This window comes from Gasterosteus aculeatus, chromosome 6, assembly GCF_964276395.1.
Source record: "Gasterosteus aculeatus chromosome 6, fGasAcu3.hap1.1, whole genome shotgun sequence".
NCBI lineage: Eukaryota > Metazoa > Chordata > Actinopteri > Perciformes > Gasterosteidae > Gasterosteus > Gasterosteus aculeatus.
The window spans coordinates 15,420,057-15,442,888 of NC_135693.1; the positions used below are offsets into that span (position 1 = coordinate 15,420,057).

At 40.9% G+C, this 22,832-nt stretch overlaps 1 protein-coding gene across 5 annotated transcripts in view; it reads right to left on the reverse strand.

The window, feature by feature from the left end:
- The window catches only part of grid1a (glutamate receptor, ionotropic, delta 1a), a 156,295-nt gene that overhangs the window by 54,919 nt on the left and 78,544 nt on the right, over positions 1–22,832 (reverse strand). For 3 of the 5 annotated variants that reach the window (XM_040178760.2, XM_040178759.2, XM_040178761.2), the window contains exon 3: positions 10,370–10,654. In XM_040178760.2, coding sequence (XP_040034694.1) covers positions 10,370–10,654 — 285 coding nt within the window. Of the gene's footprint in view, positions 1–1,536; positions 1,728–10,369; positions 10,655–22,832 lie in introns of those variants that run through there. The other 2 variants (XM_078104414.1, XM_040178762.2) reach the window with 1 other exon arrangement.

The window sequence follows — 22,832 nt, forward strand, 5'->3', positions numbered from 1 at the left end:
AGGGCTCACAATAAGCACACCAACCCCGGCAGTCACAGCAGGAGCAGCAGGCCCCTATTTGCTATGTCATGCCGCATCGTTAAAGAGAGGTTAGGCAAAATCGCCGGGGCCAGATCTCTCCCTGCATCTCTAATGGCTGTGTGTTTGTTTGTGTGTGTGTGTGTGTGGGTCTCGACGGATGGATGGATGGGCGGGTGGGTTATCCAGTGTCGCATCTCCGGAGGCTTGATGAGTCATCGCATAGTCCGCATAACAGACAGAATAGACAGACAGAACAGGAAGGAAAAACCAGCATAAACATACACACAGCTCCATAAATGCACAATACCCACAAACACCTGCTATGTATTCAAATTGTGGTAATTATTTAGGTTAATTTTTAGATGAACTAGAAATTAGACTCACAAAGCACTCGACTTAGTCTGAGCAGTGACGGCCCACATTGGTACATGGCCCCTGTTCCTCAGTCTATAGCTTATGGGTGAATTGAGACAGAAGTATTAATAAGTACTACATTAAAAAAAATCATAAAGAATTAGACGGAACGCTCGATATTCCCTGCCGTTGTTGTATTGCAATTTATTTTTGGGCGGGGGGAGGGGACAAAAATTCTCAATGAATAAAAATGTTCAAAGGAGCAGAACAAAACATGAAATTAAATCGTTCATCATTTTTGAAGTGTCAAAGTCTCACTGCAGCACTCTTTAAAAACTCTTTCCTTTGCAAACACACAAGGACCACTTTGTTTTCTTTGTCTCCAAATGGAAACAGTTATACTTGGCGTTGTTGCTTTTAATACAATCGGCAAAAACTCAGCCTGTGTGTAATGCCTCCTTTTGTTTGAGCACAAACACAATTTGCAAGTTAATTGTAGTTCTCTCCCTCGTGTCCCTCAGCAGAACCATTGCAATTAATGCTGGCTACAATATTTTGCAGATACAATTTTCAGCTACAGTAGCAAATGGTGATTATTACTCTATACTGAACATATAATTGGATTTTTTTTGTGATGTGTTCTCGGGGGCGAGCCATCTATGTTATACAAAAGCCAGAGGTTATGTAAAGGTAAAAGGGCTGCACATTTTACAAACTCATCGACATAAATAAAGAGGTTTTGCAGTAACTTATACTGATGTTACAATGTTGTTTTTAATGATGGTTTGTTGTTTCTTCCAAAGACTAAAAGTGTGTATTTTAGACACTGACACTTAATTGTTATTGTTAATTTAAACACAAAACTACACACATTTGATCATGTTGGAGGCAGAATTCCACCTGGTGGAACATGTTGAACTGGCAACTTTTCCTGCTGTCCTCGAGCACTTTGCTCTCAACTCCCCATCATTTAACGGCTGTGTTTGAAGTGCCAACAATGTCCCCACAATTTAGCCAGAAGGATTTCAAACCACCGTCTTTTGGGGACACAGTGGTGGTCTGTGTGCCGCGCAGGGTAACATTAGATGTTTAGATGGAAGTAGCATAGCAGCTAGCTTAGCATAGCAGTGCTTTAAGTGGTCCGTTGTAGTGGTCACTCACCCCTCTTCTGTTTGACACGTGGAGTAAATCCTCTGCACAGTTCTCCGCGCCTCTGCTTGTTTTACTTCTAATGCAAGAAGCTCTCTCCATCTCTATCGGTCATGTAACTGACTGCAGCTAGCGGCCGTTTCGTTTCCGTGGTCATCTTCCGTTAAACCGGAAGTAAACAAACGTACGTTAAAACCGGAAGTAAACAAACGTACGTTAAAACCGGAAGTAAACAAACGTACGTTTAAACCGGAAGTAAACAAACGTATGTTAATTAAGTTGAAATATTTTGTTGCATTAATCTCGGCCTTATTAATCGCATAGATTAATATGTTCATGTTGACGGCCCTAGTAATAATGCAAAGTAATGGCTGAAAACGTTGTTTACCCCAAATGGGAAATAGAAGAAATATATTCTAACTAGCAAACATAGTTTTTAATCTGACGACGTGTCGAGGGAAAACATTCGCACGATAACTCCATGACCCCCATAGAAGTACCGGACTTCAAAGGCAGCGTTCCAAACCAGTGGCGGGCTTTTCCTCGAGGTAACCGTGTCATCCATGGACACTGCTGCAAAAAAGAGGATTAACGTGGGATTAACGGTCTGACACGTTTACCCAAGCGGAGTTTCTGAAGTTTTAGAAATAAAAACGTAACCTTCTTAGTCCATCATTCATCAGCGTCCTGCTTGCTCGCTCAACATGGCAACTCACTCAGTATTCTCTTCCCGATGTCTTGATTTAAGGGTTTAAGGGTTTAAAAGGAAAAGAAAAGCTAGATGGCGGGATACCACATGAGGTTGCACTAACGTCCCATTCGGCCAATCCTCCTGAAGCTGTAACTAAAGCAGGACTCCCGCTTGGATTGGAGCGATGCAGAAATGAGCATATCATGATCAAAGTGCTCAGAGCTTTTTACTGAGCTGTCAAGCTGCGTTGGAATCCAAGTGGAAAAGCCCTGAGAAATGGCAACGCTACCAGCTTGTGTTTACTCAAAACTGAGGAGTCTCACTTGCAACAATAACATCAGTTAATTATATTTTATATCGATATTTGTTTTTTTGCAAATCTGAAACCTATCGGTGTGTCATGCACTGCCACAAGAGCAATTAAAGCAACAAAGAGAAAAAGCAGAAAGTAAATAACTGCTTCAGCTTGATCAAGCCTCAAGTGTAGGTGTCAACACTAAAGCACAGCGTCTTTTAGGTAAATATTTAATATATAAATAATATATATTAACTATGTGAAGAAACGGAAATCATTCTAAAAATTCTGGGCTGGATGAGAATATGAGAGAATAAATAAACTGCCGGTGTCTATTGGTCTAAACGGTACAATATGCACAAACTTATATTGCTACTTTATAGACTTCAGACCCCTCAAAGTGCTTTCACATTATATGTCATTCACACACTGATGGCAGGGCCACTTTCCCATGAGTAACGAACATTCATACAGCGTAGTCATGGCTACGGGACCCTATTCTGAGCCACAGTTGCTGAACCGTTTGAACCGGACTCTGGAGACAGATCCCCAACACCTTGCAAAGGAAAAGCTTTTGCACAACTTTGCAGATAACAATTTGTGTTTGTTTGTTTTTTTGCTTTATTGAGCGAGGGCATTAATTTTCCAAACATTTACTGTGAATTTATCTGAGCCTGTTGAAACTCAAACAATCACTACTAATCTTTAAAAAAAGTTCATTTTTAGTACAGATGAGATATCTATTCTTGTCATTTAACTGTGTTTTATTCTACTGGCAAGAAAACAAATGTTAGCAGTGATATTTTCTCTTTTGCGAGTCAACGACCATAACAATTGAAAGAAAGCTCCGTCAACAAAATGGTTCCAATAGAAGCGGTCCGGGCTGAATGTGCAGAGTGGCTGGAGTTACAGTCATGGATTCAATTATTCCCTCAGTCCAGGTCTAAATGGTGGATGGTCTCAAAGATACTGCCTCGTGATTGCCTTTTCGGCTTACGGCCCCGCCATGAAAGTTTGTTTGAAATAAAATGAATTGCCCTACTTAGCTGCTCAGTCGGAATGGCACACCTTTGGTATGCTGTGTGCTTAGAAGTGAGACAGTCAGAACAGAATGTAATCAAATGAATGATGAAAATGTGATAAAAACGGATGTAATAGAATATATTGAAAATGATAAAACAACAGAAAAGGAATAAACCCTGCATACGACTGTAGGGTGGTTTCATACATTTAAGATGAAGTCAGGTTGAGGGTTCAAAATCTGAAAATTTGTAATCAACATGTTAGTAGGGGGAATAATTCATTGCTATAATTGAGTAATTCATAATGTACATATTCTATACAATATCAGTATAATATATGTCATTGTTATTCACCATTTCCTAATGGAGAGGGAGACCGGTATCAGGTGAAAGACTATAATGGTATACATTGATAAAATGTACAACGCAGCTGAAATGTTCTCCATTTCTGAACATTTTGTCTTCCTTTATAGAGCCATCATCCTTTATTTTCCTTTCCCTTTCATCCCCTTCCTTCTCCCTATCCTTCTGAAAGCCAATTAACTGAAGGTCACCAGTGTGATCATCCCTCTAAAATTCCTTAGCAATTTAGTTGGCAGTATTAAAGACCTTATGGCCTAAACGTAGCATTCATTTTGATGAAATAAAGTAACACAATAAGAGGAGTATGAAAGAGGATTACACACTTGTGCTCCCAAAAGGCTCTTTTAATTTTCTCTGATCTGTCACTAACCCTAATATTACACATTACAGACTTGCCTCAAACTCTGCAGGAGAGACCCTTTGAGTTTGTCCTGCCTGTGTAAAAAAATGCACTTTCTCCTTTACAAAACCACCAACATGAGACCAAAAGGAACTCAATCAATCTCAAACGTAACCCCGGCCTAATTCCCCTTCTCCAGCAGAGCGCCCTTCACCACATGGCGGTTAGAGACGGATGTAGCGCCTCCTTAGTCATTACTAAGTGCACGTTAACTCCGATGGACGTGCCGAAGAGACTACCGACGCTCAAGAAAATGGACCCTTGAATAATAAGTTGCAATAATCGTGCCTCAGTGGTCCCTTATGTTGTTATGAAAAAATGACTAATTTTACAGAAGCTTTTGTGTGTTTTTCGGCCCACTGTCCACCTTCCCACCCAAAATCAATAGCTGGCTTCCTTTTACATCCACGCACACACACACTAATGTGAGCACAGCGTAAGCACATCTTAAATGACGTTTACAAAGGCATACGGATAATAAATTGCAAACCTTTAAAACAACGAAGGATCTACAGCCCATGCTAGCAGCTCGGTGAGGCTGGACTCGCTGAGGCACAGCGGTTCTTTGAGTTAAAATCCAATGCATGCAGGCACATGGCCAGGTCACACTGCGAGAGGCTGTTGGGAGTGTCATTGTTTTCGCAGGTATTTTGTCATACACCAAAGCTTTGCAGAAATAATAGATGCTAGGCGGATGATGGTGCTATGCAGCGAAGGGCCTTTGTTGTTACTATTCAGGTTGGATAGAGGAGGTGAGGGGGGGGGGGGGGGGGGCATGCATGACAAATTACAACCCATCCGATGGTCGTTTAGACATTTCAGTACATGCAAAAAATATACACATCACAGTGGGTGCCAGAGGAAAAGTCAGGGATAGAGAAAGTCGATAGCGTAACGGTTTGTGTTGGGACGCAAATGCACTCACACGACTCCGGGGATCTTTTGACCTTTTATTTAAAGCTCTGGAAACAACAGGCAGAGCAACGGTAAGAGAAAGTGCTGGCGGGTTAAACAGGGTCAGCAACAGGAGACCCGTCTGAAAACAAGCACTGGATTGCGTGCATGTGCGCGTGCTTGCGACTAAATAGGGACTGACTAGTGATCAGACGCAGGTGTGTGAACAGGTGAAGGGAGTTAGACTGACAAGGTGGGAGTGACTGAAGAATAAATTCTTAAAAAAGAAAAAATAGAATTCAGCATTAACAGCTAAATTTCATGCCAATCCATAATTGTTGAGTCCTTTTGGAGGTTGTGGCCCATTTGTGGTCTATTAAAATAAATGGTGGGTAAAACGAGGGAAGAAGAATGCACCAACCGGAGCTGTGTGGGTTGCAGGTAAAATTTAGTGAAATAACAACTGCGGATTCAGTCAATGTCATTTAAATGCAGCCACAACAGCCAACAGTTGTCAAATACATTCCCTTGATTTCTGGACACATTCAGTTACAAAAGAGAGACCACAAAGTTTGAAAAAAATGGGGGGGGATTGAAAAGAACAACAAAATCAATCAATCAAATCAAAAATCAATCTGTAGTTAATTTTTGGTTAAAAATAGGCTTTTTTTTAGAATAATCATGTAATATTTTTCCGTTATTTCCGTTTCCCTTATTTGCCTCAAGCCAGAAAACCTAAAAGCACATAAGGATGTTTTGCAGTGGTAATACAGAGTCGGCTTTCTACGGCACAAAAAATAAGGTTATTTCTGTTACTTTATTATGGAACACGCTCCCTCACAACAGAGAATCAAATTATGTGCTGAAAATGTACAATGACGAATGGAACCACATGAAGTGAAGCCTTAGAGGTTGTTTACATAATGTGCCTTTTATGCAACTGATGCATTGACGTGGACTAGAATGAATAAGCTTCCCTGACACACTTCATTACTACGAACTATATGCTACCCTAGTGGGGGGGGTTGTTTGAGAGGACTGCGAAGCTTCAAAACTCCAAAAGTATTAGAACTATGATGGACGACAATCATAATTTTCTGGATAACTGTAGTCTAGATAATGAGGTTTTGGACGATAGCTCTAATGTACTCCAGGGTGATTCCTGAGGCTGTGAGAAAGAAGGGGCTCTGCCTTTACCAACGTCTGCTTTTATAGTCTCCAACGCAGCGTCATAAATCTGCCCGGCGAAACGCAGCCTGATCACAGCGAGTCCAGAAGACCATCAGCTCTGCTGTTTGATAAAGAAGACCTTGGTAATAGCATCCAAATGAAATGTCTTTTCCCATTAAGTTCATTGAGACAGTTGTGGTATGAGTTTTAAATATCTGATAAAAAATGAATTGAATGAGATGATCTAATAGGAAGTGATATCACACTAGAGGTTGAGCACTATGATCATATATCAGCACAGCGTCTTGTCATAGATCAATCAGTAGATCTGATTATGGCCAAAAGGAAAAAAACACAGGCTTTGTCAGTTTCATCCAATACATTAATGTACTGTAACTGCTTTTTGATTGTTAAATGTAATTACTCACTACAGGACTTTCATGCATCAAAGGATGAATCATTTGTTTTAATTGTGTCTGTTGTATTGTCTCGTATGATTAAAAACGTCACATTACTTGATGAACCAGCCCGATGTATAGTGACAGAATATTGAGTTAAATGCTTTTTATTTTTATCATAAAACAAAAGATATACCTGCCACAACACGTTAATGTTAATGTGAAACATATTTTCAGTTTTCCCACAGGTTGCTACGAAGCAGCTTCATCAACATTTGTTGATTGGCTGAATGCACTCAAGTTAAATCATGTACAGCACTGTGGGCAAGCTCAGCTATTTGAATTTTAATTCCCATGAGAATTGAGTTGAATTAATTAGTTGATTAGTCAACAAAAGAAATTCATTGTGGAGGAATACATTTTTAGACATTCACTATCTCAATGCTCTGAATGATTTTTTCCTGTTGTATGATTGTAAAATACGCGTATCTCTAGGTGTTAAACTGTTGGTCTTGAGTCTTGAGGAGCACACAATTAATCTAGAAAAGGATCATGACATTAAATTAATGATGAAAATAACAGTTGTAGCCCTCAATGAAGCCAAATGATAAAAGTGTAAAATGTACAAGTAATACATTTAGATGGCCCGAGAATGTGAGAAATATTAAATATTAAGTGCCTACACCAATTTAGGAATGGCCCTGTTCTCTCTTGGCAGTGGTTTGGGTCACTGTAGAGCTGCTTCCAGGCAGCCACCGTGGCTATCTGGCCTCTTCTGTGAGGATCCTTATTGGTCGCTACATTCCTTAATTGCACTTAAAAGTGCGGCGTTGAACAGTAAAACACAAGCGCAAATGTCAACGGTCCAGACTTTGGGGCAGGCTTCAAAGGCTATTTCGTTAGAGCAACTATGCCCATCCATTATTTCTCAACAGTGCCTTGTTACGCCCAGCCTTCATGCATTGGACATAGGCTTCCTCTCACAGGACTCGCAATTTAAGGCTGGGTGGATTTGTTGTACATAAATAGTTTCTGATAGAATTTGATTTAAAGAATGGAGCTGTCTTGCACCAGGCAGAAACTGATTGAAAATTCCTTTAAAATAAAGATGGATGGACGGGAAAGCAAGACGCACAGTCAGACAGCTGGCTAGCGAGAGTTTGCTAGTGAGACAAATAGCTGAAAAGCAAAGACTGATAGACTGACATTGAGAACGGGGTGGGCTTCGGTGGGATAGTTTTTTAACGGGATAACTGGTGACTTTGTGTGGAATAAAAATCCCGGTACAGTTTGATCAAATGAGTCTTCCTTGCATGTCATAATCCATGACATCTTCTCAGAGCAAAGAGAGGTGCAGGTCCCTGTTTGCGGGTGATGTGGCCTTATGGAAGAGAGGAAGGAAAAGGGAGCACGCAATCAAGTACAGGGAGCAAATGATGAGGCAGATGAGTGGGGTCATGATTTGGGTTGTAGGCTTTTTTCACCAGGAAGATACTTAACGTGTTGGATTACAGCAACAGAGTGTAGGCTATGGATCGGCACCAAGGGCTCTTTTTTGGATGTGAGGCTGGCATAGACATCTAAAACAACGTGAGTACCTGACCTACACAGACATTGGAAAATGTAGTAAAAGTATGTAACGTTAAGTTGGCTAATCGCTTGGCTAATTTGCCAAAACACAACAATACTGACCCACAATATTGTGTTGGGAGAAGTATCAGGGAGATAACTTTGTTGGGATAGGGAATGACATTGCAAAAAGGATTTGGAGTGTTTGATCTGTGTATAAGCCCTCCAGTAGTTTATCCGATGGTGGCTACATGATGCTCGGGTAGCCTGATATAGACTGGATTTTAGAGGTAAAGGGGAAAGAAGGATATCATATTGCTTAGGTGAGCACATGTGACTATCAAGTAATGAAAAAGCGTAATGATTTATTCAGATTTATTCTGGATTCACATAAAGCCTTAAGACAAGATATTGTCACGGTGTGGTTCACTTCCTGTCTTATTTTGTAGTTTTCTGCCACTCGTGTCCCCGGGTAACTTCACTTCCTGCCTTGTCCTGTCATCACCTGTGATCGTCTGATAGTTTCCACCTGTGTCCAATCACCTGCACCTCCCTAGTGTATTTAAGCCGCGTGTCTCTTGTGTCACTGGTCGCGTCATTGTCTTTTGTCCTGGATGTCTCTCGTTCCTGCCTGCCTTTTTTCCCCCCTTGGTACCTGTATGTGGTTTTTCCCCTTGGCCTTTTGTTTGTTGGAGTTTATGACTATTAAATTCCTCTTGCTTGAGGCAAGAAAGGTGAAGACAAATATAACATTTTACTAGCAGCGTATTAGATGCAATCTGGAAAGTGTGATGCGCCGAGCTACCGGTTAATGTACTTTAAATGAAGCTTCCCTGCACAAACGCTTCCCATCAGAGAATTGCAGAAATCTACGGCTGCATGGCAGAACTGGCCTAAATGTATCTTTTTTTCATTGAGGTCAAGTTGGGGCATATTAATAAAAATATGACTAATACATAGTATAAAAAAAAATACAAGCCTGATATAAATCATGGAATTAGGTAAACACAACTTGTCTGAGGGAAGCCAGGAGAAAGAGTCAATGGAGCATAAGCTGCATGGGTCTCAGAGAGAGATGAGGAGGAATAATGTGAAGGAAATAGAGGTGCAGGAGTTCACATTAGTGGGATTACTGTGCATCGGGTGAGAGAGCACAGGTCCAAGCACAGATCTCTGTGAATGTGAAACTCCATGTCACATGTATTCACACGGAGCACTGTGTTAGTTCACGCGGAGCGACCTGCGGCGTAGGCACTTGCATTCGGTCAGTGGGTGGCTGTATTCCTTTGAGGGTTTGCTTTACTACACGAGTTATCTAGCTGTAGCTTCCTCTGAGTGGAAAAAAATAAAAGTATTTACTCTCCTCTGTGGATTGCACTCTCCCCGAGCAGTAAAATAAAAATAATTAGCCAGCAGTTGCAAAGTATCATCTGAAAAATGACAATGCAGCAACAGATTTTCTTTATCTTTCTTCCTGTGTACTGTGTTGGCAATCAGTCTTTTGCCCTTTTGCCAAATGTGGGTCAGGAAAGGTCTGGTCCCCAGGTGGGACGTCAGGGGGGGGGGGATTAAGGAAAGAAAAAATGGATAACAAATGAAGATATATTAGGTACTATTGGGACAACGTTCTCCTGTGCCACAAATGAGCCAATTAGACACAGGCTGGTCTCTTCATAAGGACGGGGAATGGTTTCTGGACAATTTATATTGAACTTTGATTTATGTTTTAGCAGCGTGTGTTATCAATCCATAAGTGTGTGTGTGTGTGTGTGTGTGTTTGTGTGTGTGTGTGTGTGTGTGTGTGTGTGTGTGTGTGCGCGTGCGTGCGTGTGTCTGTCTGGGTGGAAATGGTGATTTTCTTTCATCTCAGCTCCGACTTTGTGTATTCTTTCCAGCAAATAAATTCCCAGTGTCCATGAGGCTTTACTTCAGCCTGACACTATAAAACGGCCCTGCGGTATTAACATTGAAGTAAATCACCCAAAACCGTCTTGTGCGTAAGATGCATTTGTCAATCAGCTGCCCTCGTTCGTCTCAACTCACCGTAGTCGCTCTCATAAAAGATGATGAACTTCTGCCAGTGCAGCTCTGAGACGAGGGTGAGCAAGACGTCGTTGATTCGAACAGGTGGACGGGCGGCCAGGGTGTAGCTCTCTCCGTCCGGGCTGGGGTTGAGCTGGCAGGCGGTGCGGGGGGCGCCGTCCCCGTTCCTCTGGATGAAGAGGTGGGGGATGTGCATGGCGTCCGTCAGAGACTGCAGGGCGCTGGCGGCCGCGCAGCCGGTGGACGTGACGAGAGCAAGGATGCCCTGGTTCATCAGCTCACATGCTGGAGAGAGGGGGAAAAAAATAAATGGATGGGGAGGAATAATGAAGGAAGGGACGATGTGTGAAGGAAAAAGGGATTCGGGAGAAAAGCAGAGGAGAAGAAAAAAACGTTAAACACGGGTTGTGTATTTAAAGTAAATCCAAACTGTAATCAATTCCGACATGATTTTCCTTTCAAAAGTGTTTGAGCTTTAAAGAGCGCTGCGCATTATTCCAGAACGTGCGCTCAAACGTTTTTTCAAATTCAAGATGGTTCTTTGTGTATCCTGCTTAGGATTATGTCTGAGCCTCTGCAGTTGTGAAATGATGACAAAACGGAGGGGGCATTGTGTTCTAATGTGTATATGAGGGGATTCGGAGGGGGCCTCCTCTAATGATTAGTCTAATCCTTGTTCCCACAAAAAGGAGACAGCTAACTAGAGCAAAAATGCTTTCTTAAGTCAACAGTCAATCAACAACAGCAGATGAATTAGAGGGCTACAGGAGTTAGTTTCCCTGAAAAAAAGATCAGAATAGCACAGTCACACATAAAAAAAAAGCTGCAGTTTATTTCCCCGGATCGGTCCAAGCTAAGTACTGTCCCACACAATCTTTCACTCTTTATCTCTCGTTTATGTGCAGATGATCATTATCTGTAAACCATCATCCAACATCGTTTCACTGCAGACATACAGCCATGTTTGCGTCTTAAACTCCCCTACATTTTTATTTACACGTGTAATTTGTCTATAAATCTCCTTTTAATCCTCTTAGAGCGGGTCAGCATGTCTGCTAGTACAAAATGACAAACATATTTTAAAGATGAAAATGCCATCTTCGATATTATTAATGTGTCTGGAATTAAAGAGAAAAGCTGTTCTAAGTGGGGATTAATGTTTAATGAGAGCGGGTAGACTTGGGTTTGCTGTGGTGTGACATTGGGTACATTAGGTACTTATGTTTTGCTCTTTAAATTATCAAACAGTTGATCAAAGACCTTAAAAGAATATTTATCCTACCCAAATTACAACGTTGGTTTTGAAGTGTGTTGAAACATGAATCTGCAGAAAGCAGATCATTATACGTGCACAGCCTCCAGATTAATATAGACTAAAACTAACATGCATCCGATCAGGCAGTTTTCTCAAGAAACAAGATTTGACTTTAAGCAATAACACTTTGTCAGTCGCAACAACTGCTTATATTGTTTTCACGTTTCATAATCACTGACCCTATTTATTCTTAAACTACCTTTCATGTGATCTTGCAATCATATCTTATATTAAAACATGAAAAACACCAAAATAGGTAGTTAATAGAAAAGAGACAGTAATGTGAATCCAAATGCAAAACGTTTTTAATGAAGATTATTACATTTGCATTTCTTCTGTTATGAGCTGCATAATCATCTACAAGAGTGATTGTCTAATTTTGCATGTGACATGGGACCGGGTACCGCGAGTGCTGCCTTTTAAAATTCAAATCACCGTTTTCACACAGTGGGACTCTTATAATTTTGGCATGAACAGCTGAGCATATTGTACAAAACTGCAATTAAACTTCTCTTGTTGCATTTCATAATACCCCGTAATTATGTAGTCTACTTCAGTAACTGCAAAATGTTTCGAAAAGTAACCAAAACCATAGATACGAAATGACCGTACGATATTGAGTATTGTAAGAAGCACAACTGGGACTGTACGCATCAGACAAAAGCACCCACAGGTAAGACGCCATGAAGTTAAATCCACAACAATACAAGACGGAGGTGACGGAAAATGAAGGGTTTTTTTTTTTGGAGAAAATCCATTAGGGATCGAGGTGAAAGGGGCCTAAGACGAATGGGTGAGAAGGGGGAGAGGAGGTGGTGAGTGTGAATGGAGCCCTACTGGGAATTACTGGGTGTGTGCGTGCGCATTGATGGCAGAGAGGGAGCACTATTTATGTGACAAATGAAAATTTCATTTACTGACTGCAAGCACAGGGGTGCATTAAGGCTGCGTAAATCACGAGTGCACGGATAACTGAGCACAGCATGCTGAGGAGTGGCCGAAAAGCCCAAATGTCAGAGAGCCGAGGTAGAAGAGGCACCGTAAGTAAAGTAGAACAAGAAGGGAGTGGGAGGGGAGTGGAATAACTATTTGGTGCTCTTTGCGTGAATGCTCAGGAAGTGTGTTACTGTGTTCGTGTGGGTGCATGAACGCCAGGGCACTTGGCAAATTGTCCTTTGTGCAACAGGAAGCGCTAATTGATCGGCTCAGCGGGACGTCAGCTGATTGACGGTAATGCAAATCTAGAGCGAGCTTTAATACTGACCCTGTGTCAGCTGGCTACAACAGACGGTATTCTGTAAAGCGCACGCATTCCCAAGAGTTACTTGCTGCCAGTTGCACATATTATTTTTAAAGTGAATATATAGAATATAATTCATTGATTCAGGAATTAGTCAAAAACAAAAAAATTAATCAGTAACAATTTAGGTGATGGATTCATTTAAGCTTCTCCAATGGGAGAACATGGCACAATTTGAATATATTCCATATTATGTTATGTTGGACTGTTGGTTTGACCAAACTGTCAGGGTTTTGTGGGGAGGCAGGACTCAAACGCAGACTTTAACGAAAAAAGACTTTAATAGTCAAAAACTCCAACAAACAAAAGTCCAACGGGCAAAAACACACACACAAACCGGGGGGAAATAAGGCAGGCAGGAAAGCGGACCATCCAGACGATAGACAGGGACATCCGTGACAAGAGACAATGTGACAAACAACACACACAACTTAAATACACTAGGGAGGTGCAGGTGATTGGACACAGGTGGAAACAATCCGACAATCACAGGGGATGACAGGACCAGGCAGGAAGTGAAGTTACCCAGGGAGACAAGAAGCAGAAAACTACAAAATAAGACAGGAAGTGCACCACACCGTGACAATATCTTGTCTTTGGCTTTATGTGAATTCAGAATAAATCATTTACGCTTTTTCATTACTTGATAGTCACATGTGCTCACCTAATCAATATGATATCCTTCTTTCCCCTTTACCTCTAAAATCCGGTCTATATCAGGCTACCCGAGCATCATGGAGCCACCACACCATGACACAAACAAGTTTTTCAGCTTCATTACTGGAATCAAAAGGGACCGTGGTCAAAATGGTTGGCGGCCTTTATGTTTGACCCGCAAAAACTTTTTTATTTATTTTTTTGTAATCAATCATTTCACTTCAAAAGAAACTTTTCTTTTCTATTTGTGCTAATAGAAATGTGACTCATAACGATATGCGTTCTTTTCTTTTTGTCGGCCCTAAACCCACCATCTCTCAGCCCCTTTCAGCAGACTGTAGCTAAAGTCTGTCTGCGGCCATTCTGGCTTCATAATGGACACCCCAGGCCCATTACACAGCAGTCGGCCCACTGACGGGAGGCAGGAGCGCTCCGCAGTCATTGGCGAGGATGATAATGGTAGAATAATGACTCTTAAATGTCCCCCCTAAAGTGGGGGCTATCAGTCATTCCTTGATACTTATATGACATCTAATGTCTCATATTTACACCTTGGAGGAAAGCAGATGCTTTTGTCCGAGACACAACTCCTGGCGTCCCGATGGAAATCTGCATGCGAAGTTAACTTTTTGTCACCGTTAGTCAATCGAGGTGACGTCAAAAACGCCTCCCTTCCTGCAGTTTTTTTTTTTACCCAAACCGTACTTCCTGTTGCAGCTTAAGTTTATTTTTAGAAATCGCTATGAATAAAATAAGCACATATTGACACACTGTCGTTGACGCACGCAAAAGAAAACTCACCCCCGAGGGGTGTGGAGAGAGTCATAGTTTCAAGAGTGGAGCCCTGAAACATGACGCACTGTTGTGAGATTGTGTTGAGTGAAAGCAGATAGTAACAGATGGGTGGGAGAGTTTAAAAAAAAAAAGTCAATAAGTCTGCAGTAATTAAAGCAGTTGTAATAGGGAGATGCAAACAACGGCTGCATTCTTTGGGGGGGAGAAAAATGATTTTCTAATTTCATTTTCAAACCCATTGTGAAGAAGCAGACAATTTTACCCCAGTGATGGTGTAGTTTATTGATGGATGATGAATTCAGTAGGAGTAGATTCATTTTTCTAAATATGGAATCGTCACCCCATATCTTTAAAACTGATACAATTCAAATTACAATGAGATTTTTGTGCCGCCGTCAGCAAATTCAGAGAGTAAATCCGGGAAGAGGCGAGACTATCGTAAGCCATTTTCTCATTTTCCAATAGTCAGAATTTAAACCATTAAGAAGGACATCTGCTGTGCAGATTTGTGCTGATCAACTAAAGCACACAGTGTATTTCCTGCAGAAGTCTCTGCCTCATCGGACCAGTTCAGTTATGCGCCGATGGTCCTGCGAGGGGGAAATTAGCATTACGACACCAGGCTGAAAGAACACGTTACAACTTTGTGCCACACAATCTGTTTGCCCATGAAAACATGATGTCATCAGTGTCCTGCCCTCATTTTACCGATGCAATACGAAGGGTAAAAACAAAGCACAACACCACTAATGTAGTGAATGCTAAATAAAACGGGGCAGTCTCAGTGATTTCACAGTCCAGATAAGACAGTCTCATTCAGTTTGCTCTGACTCAGAGCACAATGGGATTTTAAGGAGTCACTACTAAAATAAACGCTGCACTGTTTTTGGTGAACTGTGATCCGATGAGCTTGTGCTACATTATTCAAAAATATATTTTTGTCTTTCTTGTATCATCCAGAGGCCAAGAGGCAGAGTAGCACATACTTATTCCATTAAAATGTGAAATTATAAGAAAAGGAAGCTGTTTTAGGTAAATTAGGACGTTATATAAAAGAGTAAAATGTTAACGTATTCATTTCTTAAAGAAATGCATAGTAACTGCATGATTGAACTATTTCTTCAATTGTTGCAAAGTCAAAACAAAAAAAATGTAGATGTTCCGTACGCTTACATACATCTGTCTGTATAAAGGCTGGATTTCGGCACAAACGACTTATTACAACATAAAGTGCTGCTATTGAGGTACCCGACCGCTAAATTGGTTATTGATGGTTTGTACGCATTCAGCAGCGCCGGCTGGCACAGATTACAGTTATTTTTATGTTTCAGCTGCTGGAAGATTCGTACGAGCTTGAAACAATCCGTAGCACAGCTCAGCTAAGAGCAGGCTGGATGTTGTGTCATTTCCTCATTTTGAATGAACTCTACGTTCGGCAGCTTCCCACAACTTTTTAGCTCTTTACCATCCGTACGGAGGCTGGACCACAAGGCTGGTTCACCTTTAAGTATCTGACAACATTGAACCTTCGGTGGGAAATAATCGTCCCTACTTCCACTTCTGTCATTCACTCAGTCAGTCGGGCCAATGGTTCTTTCCACATGCCTGCTCTCCTGCTGTGGGACTAAGATAAGGATACATATCCCTATCAATACTATTGATGCTAACACTGCCCATGCCATCTGAACTGTGAAGGAGCGTTTCAAATCCTGCTCTGCAGAAAACTACAAAAATAGAGTAGGTTCTGTTTGTATACAGGGAGCGGACACAACCAAATGACCCGTCGCAATTGCCCTGCAATAAATATTACATTTGTGAAGCTTGAATGTTCAATTTCTGTTTTGTCCACAGGCGTGTGAAGTAACAGCTCACAGTACAAATATAACATCACCAAAAACCTACACAGCTTTTTGAAGTGGGTCGGATTGGTTCCTCTCTGACACAGTCTGAGCAAATATTACAGCCGTTTGAAATTACCGGCTTGGCCGTGACGGAAACCCCGGTGGGTCCCTTCTTGGTGTCATGTGATCCCCCTCGACGACGTGATGCCGTAATGTGTGGAAATCAGAGGCAATGCTTTATCTATCCACCGGCAGGGGCGGTGATTATGGAGGCTCTTATTTTGTATAAATGTAAGAGATGAATTTTGCATCAAAAAAGATTCACGAGAAATCAACCCCTTTTTTCATTTGGCAGAATGGTGTAACCATGAATTAAACGAATACCTGAAGATAGTTTAATTGTTCTTAACATCAAATTGATAAATAAACTTGCCAGTTAGCATCATGGCTAAGCTGAACACTAGTCTTCCCCAGTTAAACTGGACTGTCTGTTTTCCCAGCAGAAGAACAAGTCGGCCACCTACGAGTCGCTTAATCAAACCATATGTGTATACTTGTAGGCCAATGTGTAGAGTACAAAGTCATTCATTGTTATGGTCTAATCAAGGGGCCACAAGTTATCTATTTAGAAGAGAATAGCCCATTTCATTGAAAGCCAACATGTCTGAAATGTCCACCAACACAGAAAAACAGCATGTGGCAAATTCTACTTATTTATTTAATCACACTTAATTAACAATAAGTAAACTGATACAAAATGATGTCACATTATTTTAAGACTGTTGTATTCACAGGAAGCAATTTTGACAGAGAACTAAGCACTTTTTAATATTTCTAATGGCTGAGACGGCGCCACTGACTTGTGAATAATTTGCTGTGGTAATACAGTTCAAACCGGAGACACGGCTCGTGTCTTTGTTCCTATTTTAAACATGAAGCCTAATTTTCTTATGAAGCACATTTCTTAACTTCATAGTCCATTTTTCAAAATGTTGCACAGATATTTTACCATAGTGCAATTACTTTAATGCCCAAATTTATATGATAAATCATTACAGAGATGCATAGCTGCTATTTGACCTGCACAACACACTGAAAAACATTAGTAGGTTACAAAGGAACTGGTTTCTGTTTTTCTGTGATAAATCAAATAAATGAACGTCTGCAAAAGTCATTTACTTTAAAGCTCGCTAAAGATAATTTGTTTTGGTTCTTAGCTTTTAGTCGTACGTTTTGTGTTCGGTCTGTGTTCATTGCTCTTGAAGCTGCAATCAATCAAAAATATTTATAGCATATTGAATAACCAAATGGATTGACAACGATACTTATTTTGTCCGTAGTGCTTTCATGTCTCTTAGTCTATGTCCAGAATGTATCCTGTGGGATATTTTCTGACTGCTGGTACCCGAGGGATTAAACAAAACATAAAATCCCTTGAGTAAATGTCTGTAGCCTTGGAGAAGAGATCTAATGCAACAGAATCCAACTATGTACACATCCAGTACAAAAAAAAAAAACACAGCAGAGTTGAAGAGACACACGAACTGCAGAGACACGGAAACTAATGTCGCCAGACAATGACATAAAAAACACTAGCGAATTGTGATGCTGGCTACCGTGGCATGTATCTTCAATTTCAACTGATGAACAATTAGTATAAATGATAAAAGACATGATTTAAATTCAACCTCTGTTAAGTTCCACCGCCGAACTGACCAATCACAGAGTGGCCTCAGCCAGGTTTGCTGAATTTATATCTTGTCACGGTTACGCGTTATGCAATAGTGATGCTTACCCGGAGAGGTCGGAAAGGCACTACACTTTTATAAAACATTACGTTTCCATGTAAAATAATGTATGTGGCAAATCCTTAACGAGCATTAACACGTCTTTGCTATGCTCGCAGCTGAAGGTATCTATGAAATATTTATTTCAGCGAATGCATTAGAGGATTGCAGTCAGTGACAGTGTGGGCTCCACGGAAGCGCCGACAGCTCTACGGAGTAGCAGCAGGGGGGCAATTCTAACATCATATGGATGTCTCATTAAATCAAGAACACAATAGCATCTTTATCAGGGAATTTAAACGTGTGCGTTCCCTTGCTGCCCTTCCACTCCCCCTTTCCTTTTTTTTTTTTCCAGCGCTTTCGGCTCTGTCACTTGCTCTCTCATCAACTTACTACAACCACTGTTCCTTTCAGGGCTAACGTGGCCGCTGTGATGTGCATGACATGGTGCTTTTGCTTTTGCGAAGCTGATTAGCCTTTTGACGATCAACATGCAGCAAGCCGGTTGATGCGCCGCTCTCCATCCGCGGCACTCTGCCCAATATTAAAACAGGAGACTAGAATGTCGCCTTTTTTCAATGACAGACACGTGTTTGGATTTTGTGACTACTTTGGATGGTGTTATGGAGGGAGATCGGCCGTCATTGTGGGAGGGTGATTATGAGTCATCCGACGCTGGGACGGGGGACCGGCTGGGCCTTGGCCTGTCTGCTGGAATTAGAAACATTAGGTAACATCTCACGCTCTCGTTTGGTAATGTGTCATCAGCTGTGTTATCGTCTCATTTGTTTGTCTCCCTTTATTGTCCCTGTATACATGGGATATCTGCATATCTTTCCTCCCAATCCGATCCCTCTTCACGCAACCTGCCCTGATCTTTCTCAGTCCCATCTGGATCTCGAGCGACACGTCAAACCCGCGAGATATATTATGAATTAACATAAATCTATTCAGGGATGCGTTCTTGCTCTTTAGATTAGAAGCTACAGTAGAATAGAAAATGAAGGATTACATTTATGTTAAGATTTAGACGGTATACACCTCTACTATATAGTATAATACAAACACATTACTACAAACAAAACATTACACGCTTTGCATTATGAATGCATTTCATTTTAAATGTCTTGTAATGTCTTAAATAACCTAGCAGAGGGTTATGTCACATTACACACGGCTTCATACAAAACATGAAATGTGCTATTTGCAATTACGCCAATTACTAAGTTAAGGTTTAAGTCATCTCACTGTAAAGAAACAGGGTCAGCTACGCTCCACTGGCATGATAGTGCATTATAATGACTCACATAGTACTATCAGCAGCAATCCACTACAGTATGTTGGGCATCATACTATAATATACAAGATATAATACAACATTGACGGGCTCCACTGAGGCTCATGTTGGCACACGAGATCTCAACCACCTGTTCCCACAGCTTGAACAAAGACGGACATGTGTTCAAATGCAAGCACGATGGCAGAGACACATTCACCTGCTCCACAGAGTAACACAGATATTGCTCACTGAGACCTCACTCGTGGAAAGGAAAACCTCCCGCTTCAGGGTTAAATCATTGATTCATTCTGCTGAGTTGACAGATACATCCATGTCAGGCAGTTAAAGGACACAATACCTGTGCGATGTGACTCTTGGCACAGGTACTGTATGGCAGGAACTCCATTGAAGGACCTCCAGTGCCAAATGACTGGTAGGTGATTTAGATAAAGCAAACCCATGTAGTGAATTCATTAATGCCATTTAACAATACAAATTTCGAGACAGAGACGTTTGATTTAAAATTGCTTTTTTTTATCTTACAGCTTCGTTGCCAATGATAAATAATCTACACCTATGTTCAGCTTTCATACACTCGATCTGTGTTATTTCAGTTACCAATATTGAGATCTGAAGTTGCTCCGGTTGACCACATAAAAAATAAACAATGCATAAAACTCAGTTAATCATTGGGTCGGCATGTGGCGAGCTAAAGAAGAGGCCAAACCCAGCCTGAGCAGCAGTAAATATTTGAGGTGTTGTGGTGAGTAACAAGACTGTGATGGGAAAATCAGCAAGTGTCAAAGTCTTTACAATATAAATCTCCTCTATTGTTTTTCTTCTCTTAGCAAAGGTTGTCGGCTCTGAAGGAGATGTCACCAATATTAGACCTAGACATTAACGAAATTGCAATTAACACTAGGAGGCTCTTTAGTTGAGGGTAATGGTGTGGGTAAAGTAAACAAACAGCCGTGAGGCAGACCATCGGTTCAACTCTTTCTCCATTCTTGCTAGAGTTTTTCTCAGATTGGGGGGGTTATATATAAGTAATTTGAGTAAATTGTGCATTAAAAGATTAATTAATGAGGATCTGTCCTTCATGTCCTCTATTCATGTCCCGTTGTCGGCAGTACCTGTGATTTATATTAATTTATTACTCACATAATATTCCTGAATGGATGCAGTTTAGTCACAATGGGCCTCATTCACCAATATCTTTCTAGTTATTTCTTACATTTGTTCTTAAGAAAGTTCCTAAGAAAAGTCCACGTGTGATTCATGACGCGTGTTCTTAAACAGCAGAATCTCAAATAAGTAAACATTGGTGAAGTCCAGAATCTTTGTGAAAACTGTGGGGAATAAGTACAAATTTGTTCTTAAGAACATTTGATGAATGGGCCCCATTGAAGGACACATACACTATATGTTCTGTAACATAATATGAAAACAGGTAAAACAATAATTAGTAGTTGCACTTATCAGTTTGTGATATAAGTTTGGCTTTTTCTCCTTGTACACTTTTACCTTGTCCAACTATACAACGAGTCCTAATAACTGATAATAACTGAGTCCTAATAACTGATCGCAGATATTACTGAAGATTGAAAATGTAACATTCAGAGCAATTCTGTGGCACATAATGGTTCTTTATTTTGAAGAAGAAGAAGTGACTCTCCCTGCCTAACGTCAGCACTGTTCTGTTGAAAAACAAATTAGCTCATTATCCTTGGAAGGCTGGCCACATGGGAGCAGCACGCGTGACGGGCCGAGCCTTTGGATGTGCCAAGCTGAAAATGTCAACATACTACCTTGAGAGTGCACATTAAACTCAGGCGGTAATGGCCGTCGCAAGACAGATCTCCATAATCAAGTCCATTAAGGTAGAACACAACTTCCCACCGAAAATTAAAACAAGCAGCGGGAACTTAAAGTTCCCAATGAGCATCAAATGCCAAGGTGACACAATAAGCCTCCTGCTGCCAAACAACACCCGTTCCTGAGTTAAAAAAAGATCTACTAATGGAGGCGTGTGTCAAACTGTGTGTGTATCCATGGATGAGCAAGCACTGCCAACTAAAACGTAGGAGGACGAATCACAACAGCTTAATAACTTCCAAATGCAAGAAACAATCGAGTTCTCTGGTGCCAATCAATTGTTTTTTTCTCGTGTTCCTCAAACCAATTTACGAAACAAGCTGAAAAAGTGTCTTTTATTTTATCTGAATAGGCAGAATAAATATACGGGAATTGTCAGTTACTGGTTATTTTTGGGTCATTTCAGCAAACCGTTCAAAGCCACGATCCAATTGATCCATGTGTGGCAGGTCCCAGAAGTTAAACCCTTCAGATAAAGCCCATGCAACTGTTGGTGTTATTCCAGGAGTTCTTATTGTATAAAATCCTCAGCAGGAAATCACTAATCTTTTCTTGAATTAGGATCCAATTTCCTAATCGCCAGCCCTTCTCTCTGTTCTGCTGTGCTCTGCACTCCAGTTTTTTTTATTCATTTCCTCTCTTGAGAGTTGAGTTGAGCGCAGAAAAACAACGAAATGCGGACGAGAGCCTCGTCATGCATGAAATGAAAGAGGGCTTTGCCCTCCTGGCGGGGCTGACTCTGACGTAGTCTCCAAAAGGAAAAAGCCGCATTACAATAATTCAATTTTTCCATGCCGGGTTATGGCTTTCCATATTTCTCACTATTTGTCCTCTTCAAGTGTAAACGTCGGCCTGTGTGTCGTGTGTGTGTGTGTGTGTGTGTCACAGGCTGCGTGAGTGAATTGTGACAATTGATGTTACTTTTCTTATGTGATTGTGCATGTGATTTATATGAGAGGGTGATGTATTATTATTAGTTTGTATATCTGCAGCACATGATAGAACAACCTCAGACATCTTTTCTGTTCCAACTGTTTGAATAAATAGTCCTTCATGTCGTCAGTAACTGATGATTTGCCGCGAAGGATTTCACAACAAAGGGACCCATTATTTGACACATGCTCGTGCCTCAGTGTCGGAAATGCAGTCCATTTATTAACATGATTATTTAAAAAGAGAGTAATGTGCAGCACATATCTCCACTCTTCTATAAAAATGGGACCATGTTTCCACCGTGATATCAGATCAACAGGTCTCATAATATCACCCGTTTCATTTTTAAAAACTGAAGTCACTCATTAATAGCAATCGGGAAATTCAAAATATGATGTGCTTAATGTCAAATTCAATACAAAAAGGAAGTGTGACTGGTATGAGTGGAGGATATAATGTGTTAGTGCCCCGCTGCAGTTATTATTTTGTAATAATTCCATCAGTGACTTTTGCCCTGTTTATTTTAGTCTGTTAAATCCTGTTATGTTGCTGCTACAACAATAAATCTCCAAGGTCATCAAATCTGATCTAATCGCAAATCAACTTCAATGCACTACTTCACTACTTGTATCACCAGGTATCACTCGAAGGGCCACAGTGCCACAAGTGGTTCAATGTGCC